The sequence below is a fragment of the Myxocyprinus asiaticus genome, chromosome 14, assembly GCF_019703515.2.
Source record: "Myxocyprinus asiaticus isolate MX2 ecotype Aquarium Trade chromosome 14, UBuf_Myxa_2, whole genome shotgun sequence".
NCBI classification, from domain to species: domain Eukaryota; kingdom Metazoa; phylum Chordata; class Actinopteri; order Cypriniformes; family Catostomidae; genus Myxocyprinus; species Myxocyprinus asiaticus.
The window spans coordinates 40,409,767-40,418,667 of record NC_059357.1 but is presented as its reverse complement, the minus strand read 5'-3'; the positions used below and the strand labels follow the sequence as shown (position 1 = coordinate 40,418,667).

Below are 8,901 nucleotides of genomic sequence, written 5' to 3'. Positions count from 1 at the left end.
TAAAGCTAAATGTTCACATTGCAATTTACGCAAGGTTAACTATTTCTGCTGCTCCATCCTTGCTTCAAAACCTCACAGAGTGTACACAACAACATCTGTTTTTGATCGCATGTGGATTCTATCTATTGATATTTTTTTTCTATCTTTATTGATCTCCTAAAAGAAAAGATCCTCACTGACGTCATATCCACCATTATACTCATAACAGTATGAGAGCGCCCTGTGTGTGCTTGTGTGAATGTAACACATTATAAGACAGTGTTTCACTGCTGTTCAATCTCTCCTCAGATCACATAATTTATATGGATAAATGTTTTCAAATGGAATACACTAAATATTAAATTAAATAAATGACAATAAATTGCAAAGTAATCTCTTCAGTTATCAAAATACTTGTTACTTAATGTACTGTATTCTGATTGCCAACAATTTAAAATGTAACTGTAGTGGAATATAGTTACTAATATTTTGCATTTTAAATATGTAGTCCCGTGAAATGTATTCCGTTACTCACCAACCCTGTTTCTAAATGACTTATTAGTCATTAATAGGGGTGTAACGGTTTATCGTGACACGATACATCATGGTTCAAAAATGTGACATAAGTACTGTTCTGTTTAATACGCACGACACCCTGAGCCATGCCAACGCGGGTATACAAATGGAAATCGCTTAATAGGACACAAGGAGCTCTAAAATATGATTGCAGACTAGTAGCCACAGGATTTGTAAAATGAGTTTATGGCTGAAACTGCAAAAAATGAAAGTGAAACCAACAGCGGGAGAGAGACACAACTTTTCAGCGCTAGGGATCGAATATCTGTTTGAAGTGTGAGACTAATCTGCTCTGACCGCATGAAAGAAACTTAAAGTTCACAGAGGTTTAATAATCATACTAATTATTATTAATCATATTAATCTACTGTGAATAATGCTGAATATTATGTATGTAATAACAATGCTATGGGGGAATATAATCCTAATGCTAAATGTCATGTCTGATTTGATTTCATCAGTAAATTATTATTATTTAACTGGATAAGCATGCACTTCCATTAAATATGATTTTTGAAAAGATGTAATCAGAGACAATATTATTTTAGAAAAATACTATTTTAATTTAAAATATTTTAAAGTATATATTTCTATATTTTCAGAAGGTAAAATTATTATCTAATATTTCCATTTGGTGTCACCATTGCCCTGTTCTAGGCTGATTTGTAGTTGCAGTACATCTCTGATGGATCATTTAGCACTTTTAAGAGTAGTAGTCTACTTTTAGCTAAAGTTTAAAGGAAAGGAACTGTTGTTTATATGTCTTTAAAAGTAATATTTAAAAAAAAAATCTTTCAATCTTTAATGTTCTTGATTTAGGCTTAGTTTAAAGAATCATGAACCGAACTGTGAGTTCAGTATCGTGAGCCGAATCATATCGTGAGATGAGTGAACCGTTACACCCCTAGTCATTAATTAACCCTTTTATAAACTTTATAAAAATGAATGTAAAGTCTTAATATTATTGTTAATCAAGCAGTAGTATATAACAGCTGTGTATTGTACTGAGCTGGCGATAAAAAAATATATATATTTTTTGTTTTTTTATGTTAAAATAGTTTTGATGTTGATTTTCTTAATCTCAGTGCATTTCAGAACTCTACTGAAAATTTGAATTTTGGGGCTTAGCTAAACAACTTATGTTATTCTTGACATTTGGTATTGCTGCACTGCTCATATTGACTCTTTTATAAATAAAAAAAAAGTAAAAAAATTTGCTTGTATTTTCCTCTTTTGTAAATTGCTCTGGATAAAATCAGTTGTTAAATGGATAAATAAAGTGTTCATCACTTATTAATAAAAGTTATTTTAGGGTGAGTTTCAATCCGCTCCCTAGTTTAGTAGTCAGGGCACTGGTCAGGGAGTCGGCCATTTCTAGGGTTGTCTCAATCGCAAAATCGTTCCAGTGCACTAAAATGTTCGCTCCCAAAAAATCCCCAGAATGCACCGTTAAAACCAGGGAGCATCTTTGCTTACTATGTTCCTTTAACGGAAATGTCTTCATGTCTTCTTAAGTCTCTTAGTCATAGAGGACGAGTGCAAGTGAAAATATATGATGTGCCTTCTAGGCCTACTTTCTCTTTAAAAGAGAATTATGTTTAATCCATAATGTTCATGAAAGGGAAACAATCTTTAGATTCACGACTTGAGAGCTAGGCAGCTGATTGAGACGCACCCGTAGTGTGGCCTATCACCAGCATAGTCCGCCTAATGCACATCAGCGCCCTCTGTCATCTCGGGAGGGAATTGCACTGGCGTTTCAATCCGAATATCATTGAGCCGCTCTTCCCTGAGTGTCTGGCTCTGCCTGTATGTGGACTCAGCCAATCTGAATCCTGTGACGAGGAGAGGCAGGATCCAAATATTTAACACACATTGCACTGATACATCTACACCTGTCACTGACTGCTCCTCATGAAGAACAATTACTAATGCACTTTATCTCACTCCTCAAATGCAGAAGCTATTCAGACGTGGCACAGGACTGCTGATCCGAGATTCCTGCTGTTCTTCTGAAGTCAAACGGCGATTTCTTCGTTTTGACACAATTACCGGGACATTCTTTATAGATTGGCGTGCGTTTTGCGCAAAAAGCGTGTGGAGCGGTGGACGGGACAAATACGCTTTATGTACTGAACCTGTGAAGATGCGACAAGAGATGTGATTTTCACCAAAATCATCCTTGTTACTATCTTTACCATGAAAAGATTTTTTTCAAGATCCCTCTAGGAAACACCGGGCAGATTTTGCACCTATCTGAGCATGGATCTCCCATCAAAAGGAGGATTACACTGGAAATGACAGTAGATAGTCTTAAAAGGAACACTACATGCACCCTTGAATATCCTTTATTATAGTCTGTCATATTGTGGCTCTCCAAAAACCATAAGAGCCACTTTTTAATGTGCTTTAGGTATTGTCCATCATAATAAAGATGATCCTCTTCCGTAAATTTCGCGTGTTGATTTTAATGGTGTTTCTCGTCGCCTGCACCATGCACATCATGATAGACCTGTTACCCAAACTGGAGAAGCGCGCAGCCGGTCAGAGCTCCGGCGCGGCGGGAGCAGGAGGCGGCTGCTCGTGCGCTCATAACCCGGGCGAGGAGTCGCGATCCTGGGCCAAACAGCGCGCCAGAGCCGCCGCCGCGGAACCGGGCTGGCCTAATAAACACTCGTTGAGATTACTGCAGGATTTCAGCAATGAGCCCAACTCCAATCTCAGCTCGCATTCAAGGGAGAAGGTGACAGTGAAAGCTGAGTCTCTGAAGAAAGTGAAGCAGCTAAAATTGGGTTCTGAGAAACGCGGTTTGATGAAGGATGCACTGAGCGGACAGAGAAGAGCTGTCCAGGGTTCCTCCAGACTGAAGGCGCTCTATGAGCATCCGCTCTATAAGACTGACTTGCCGCATCTCTCTGATGATGACACCTTATTCAACCTCAACACTGATATCAGATTGGACCCCAAAGCTGCTGGAAACCAAGAATGGCAAGTCCTACAATTAAAATAGTGTTACATAGTAGGCTTTTAAGTCCCATTTATTTGTTTTATCATTATTTATTAGAGAGATTAAATAAAGAAAAGAATGATTGCTCTGATTTCATCCCAACAGGAAAGCAAGTATGCCAAGTGGCACTTTAAAACAGGATTAAAAGCATGTGGGTACATGTGCATTAATCTTTAAAGCCCCAGCTGTTGGCATTGCATTTTTAAAATATGACTTTTTCAAACTTCATCCCCAGAAATCTGTTACAATTTAACTGTGATTGTTCATCCTCTTATTTTGAGTAAGTGCTAAGTCAAGGGCATAGCAGCCGCAGGGGACGTGGGCGACACATTCCCCGCACTGTTTAAAAAGGTGATATTTGTCCTTCACACTTTTCCAAGCTAAACCCATAATGAGTCCAAATGGTGGATTTATATCAAGTATTCTTTGCGTTTTGTTGCTTTGAGCTAATTGAGAGACCATCCAGCCAATCACAGGTGAGTTTCATGAGCCGAAACAACCCTTACGTAATAGGTTGTCAGTCAGACAGTCTCATCAACGGTGCTCCATTCATTTCTACAAAGTTGCTTTCAACAATGCTCATTTATCCATGTTTTTTATCGGCACTGATGTTGATCTAAATTATTAATCTAGAGATGAGGAACACAAATTAGAGTTATTTATTGGCATATTGTTCTTGATTGGCAGCATTACGTGAAATGCACTGCAGAAAACAAAAACATAGGACAATCCTTCTTTTAAGCACACATTGTAAGTGGAGTTTATATCTCTTTATTAAGTCTTTATTAAGTTATTCTTTTTATATTATGTTTGTGTGGTAATAGTTTGATCGGTTGTTTTTGCCAATTTAAGCAGATTACTAGATCTGTGTTAAAGATGTAAAGCTATTTTTAAAATCAGCTCCTGTTTTTTTACCTCTTTATTGGTGTGCAGTCGACAAACTGTAGGAAAAAAAGATAGATCTGCTGTGTTCTTAGAACACTTAGCCATTTTAGGTCAACAGACATACAAATTTTAATGGATTAAAATTTTCTTTTGATCTTTGATTCAGTGACTAACTAATTTCACACAAGACACTCATTTGTCATCACCTTCTGGCATCACCAGAAATGGTCACTGAATCATTAAATGGATCTAAACGAATTATGGTGAACGTAGTCAAAACACTCGAGCCACTAGGATACATTTAAATCCCACAATGCACATGCACAAAGTAAAACATTAAATTATGCACATGCACAATTGTCATTATTGTAACTGATTAAATAATTTATTCAGGACCAGCTTGTGCTCAGTATTTTAATTGTCATATGTGAAACAGAAGCAATTGCTCCACAAGATGCCCTTTATTTTTGCAGCTAATTTTGCCATTATTTTGCAATACTTGAATCTTTAAAATACTACAAATATTAAAAGTAAATAATGCATATACATTAATAGAATAATTATATCATACTTATATATTACTATATACTGTAATATATTAATTCTGCACTGTAAGTGTGGGTCTGTGCAAGCCACTTACTGACAGCTGTGACCCCCCCCCCCCAACTTTTTAAATGACTTCTACGCCCCTGTGCTATGTACATGCGGTTACATGTAGATGTAAAAATATGCTTTTAAATCCCAATTATATGCATGGTTTTCTAAATATTATATAGAAATTATAAGAAGAAGGTTGAATACATTTGGCTACAAATAGATGTAAAAATAAGCTTTTTAACCTTTTTGTTGTTGTTGTTGTTGTTGTTTGCATTATTACAATATTGTATAGATATTTCATACAGAAAAGCACTGATTGCCCAGATTTTATCCCAAAGCTGCAGGAAACCAAGAATGGCAAGTACATTTAAAATATGACCAATACATATTGTTTAATATAGAGGTGTATATAAGCTTTTAAGTCCCAATTATTTGGATAATTTATTACAATATAGATAAATTATATAAAGGAAAGCATGATTGTTCAGATTTCATCCCAATTGGAAAGGATAAAATGGCTAAAGTATGCAACTTTAAAAAAACAAAAAAAAAAAAACAAAAAAAAGCTAATTCATGAAGTTACATGTAGATGTAAAAAGGGTTTGCATTGCATGTTTAAAATGTTAGTTTTCACACTACCCTCCCAGTGATCTGTGTTACGATTTAACTAAGATTTGTCATCTACTTGTTTTGAGTAAGTGATAATCTTAATAAAGGCAAGTACTACTTTAAGTTGGCAAAGTAGGCTACTGTACATGCAGTTGAATATAAATGTAAAATAAGCTTTTTTATCCCAATGTAAAAAAATAAGCTTTTAGTTTTAAACCCCAATTGTTTGCATGATTACAATATTATGTAGAGATAATATATAGAAAAGATTGAAGATGATTGCTTAGATTTGATCTCAAAGTAGTAGGAAACCAAAAATGGCAAGTATTACTGTAATGGGGTAAGGGATGGGCAAGGAGGAGGTGGGAACCGGCTGAACAGTAAACATAAAGTTTACTGTTATAACAGTAAACATCACGGCCCAGCCACGCCCTCCTCCTCATCACAATTACCTTAATACAAGGCCAAAAATACGTTTTTGAACCCAATTGTTTGGATTGCATGTTCAAAATGTTAAATTTTCTCACATCACCCGAGGGTTTGTATTAAATTCTGAGATGTAATTTTTCATCCACTTGTTTTAAGTGTTTAATAACCACAATATAGACAAATAATGGAAAATAAGAATGGCAAGTACTAAATTAAAACAAATACATACATTTTTGAATGTAGCGGTCAAATAAGAGGGCACATGTTGGGAAAAGACATACTATAAGGACTGTAGCTTGGGTACATCCCTTAATTTCACTTCTCACATTTCAGCTCATACTGACTCATTTTAAGTGTTAAAAGCTTTGCTGTTTGGACTCATCGATGTTCCTCTAGTGTGATGTGTTGCTTTTCACAGAGCTGTCAGATGCATTAAACTGAGGAGCCATGCCTTGCCTTTTGTTTGTTCCTCTATCCCATCTATATGGGCTTTACCCAGCGAGCTTTGTGTCCTCCAGAGATATCACAAGAGCAGCCTTTAGACCATGCCTGAATTAACTAAACAAGCCTTTTAACCATGCCTGAGTGACCCAGACATTGACAGATTTAACTAAACATGAATACTTTGAGTATAATGTTGTCACTTTTAACATTGTTTTCTTAAAAACTTAGAATTCACGTGACAAACTTGTCAGCCAGTTGATGTCACATTATAGGTTTCATATTTTGAAAGAACACTAAAAGTTGCAATAGACTGAACTCATGTCTACCATGCAGTTGTGTTGTTGTGAGATCAGGGGCCTCAGGGAAATGAAAGGAAGTACAGCTGAAGTGATGCATTCAGTCATTCCACTGCCATCAAAATATTTTCTTGGCATTAGTGTAGCATTCATACATGTTCACATTCATATTAATGTTCGGAAATAGCTACATCTCTTTCACAGTCATCAAACAAATGATGGAATTCAAAAGGATCAGTTACGGGATTCTTTGCAGCCAGTCATTTCATAAATAGATCAATGAAATAGTAATAAAAAAGCAGCTCTCTCTAGACTACTTTAACCCCAATGAAGCTTATTTTTGCTGATCATTTATATTTAAAGATAGCATCCAAATCTATTTTGAATCAAGACCATAACAGAGTAACACAGAATCTGCACATGCAGAACTCTTCAGAAAGCTGCATACATTTCCGCAGAACTGGAACACTCATCATTCACAAAGTTCTATTCACTATTTGCATGTTTGTTTGTTGGGTATTTTGGCCCGTTTGTTCAAAATTTATTGGGGGTTGTTTTTATTTTGAAGTGTGTTGCTAATTCTTACTTTATCATACCGTATTCAATTCCATTAGTTCAAATATTGTTAAGGTATTAAAATTGACCCGATAAACAGTTCCACCTGAACTCTGTGAGTAATGTCCTCCACCATCCTTACCGACAGGCATAACGAGGGGAATGAGGAGGAGTACAGTCCGACAGGGGAGGCCACTACTGAGTCATACCCCAACTGGCTCCGTTTCCACATCGGGATTAACCGGTATGAGCTCTACTCCAGACACAATCTCGTCATAGAGGCCCTGCTGAAGGACCTGGTCTCTCAGAGGATCACAAGCGTAGGTGAGTTTGACTCATGCCACAGTGAGGGTGGAAAAGGACTGCTGCTGTTTAATGTCATAGTCCAGCTGAACTGGGAAGGCTTTAGGTCATTAGTGTTCCTAAACCAAAAACTATTTTTTTAGAATGCATATATACTGTTTGTTTTACAATGGTGTCCAATACAATTAAACTGCTATTACACTTTTAATGCATTGATTGTTTTAATTTTCCATTTCTAAGATTGTTATTTTACAAGTTTCAAACTAAATTATTAGTCAGTGATTAACAGTAATGCTAAAGCTGTTAGTTTAACTCTATTCCTGTAGTGTGGTAGTAATCCCCTCTGAGCATGGAGTGATGCTGCCCATCGGATGTGCTATCAGAAATACTGTATCCTACGAGTGTTTCACTCATGTTCAAGTGTTTTGATGCCGGAGCAAAAACATGGAGGATGCAAGTTTTATTCTTGTATATTTCTTGGGGAACTGTACTCTCCTCTGCCATGTTGAAAGTTTACATCTCCTCCTACCTCAGAAACTGGGTATGAGGACCTTGTGCGTGTGTGATTACTCCGTCCATCGCGACTGTCAGCTGTGATCAGCAGTAATTCTAAAGATCCTCTATTAGCACTTCTGGAATGCCTCTCTCAGTGGCGGATTTATGCATGGGCAACATGGGCAGCCGCCCAGAAGCAGCATCTTGCTGGTGGCGGCACAAGGTGCCCACACAGACAAGTGTACGCCCTGAACTTCACCAGCTATCTCATTTACAATCAATACCCTTTGGGGGCATGCTGAAGCGGGTTTTGCCCAGGGCGCCATACAAGCTGGAACCACTACTGGCCTCTCTTCCAAAAAGATTGAGGACCAGAACTAACTGTTGTATAAGTAAGGAATAAGTGATGACGAAGTGTTGAATTATTACAAAATAATGCACACACCAAGGTGGTAATGCGGCCATGGCACGAAACGGAGTAAGCAGCACATTCTTTTTCAATAATTCAATAGGCCAACGAGTCAATTAATCCACTTATACCATGGTTACCACACCTCTACACAGGGTTTTAGGGTTTTATCTCAAGATTTTCAGGTTTTCATTCCTAAAACACTCTTTTAAGTAGAATTACTTTCTTACTTCTTATGTATGTGTGTGAGTGTGAGTGAGAGCGAAAGAGAGACAGAGGGAGTGTGAGGGTGCTTTCCACAGATATTAAAATAAATC

General features: G+C 37.0%; 1 protein-coding gene across 1 annotated transcript in view; it reads left to right on the top strand.

The window, feature by feature from the left end:
* Nucleotides 1-2,462: 2,462 nt before the first annotated feature.
* The window catches only part of LOC127451157 (extracellular serine/threonine protein kinase FAM20C-like), a 102,871-nt gene continuing 96,432 nt past the window's right edge, over nt 2,463-8,901 (top strand). The window contains exons 1-2 of the mRNA XM_051715629.1: nt 2,463-3,543; nt 7,526-7,701. Of these exons, the coding sequence (XP_051571589.1) occupies nt 2,990-3,543; nt 7,526-7,701 (730 nt within the window). The 5' untranslated portion in view covers nt 2,463-2,989. The remainder of the gene's footprint in view (nt 3,544-7,525; nt 7,702-8,901) is intronic.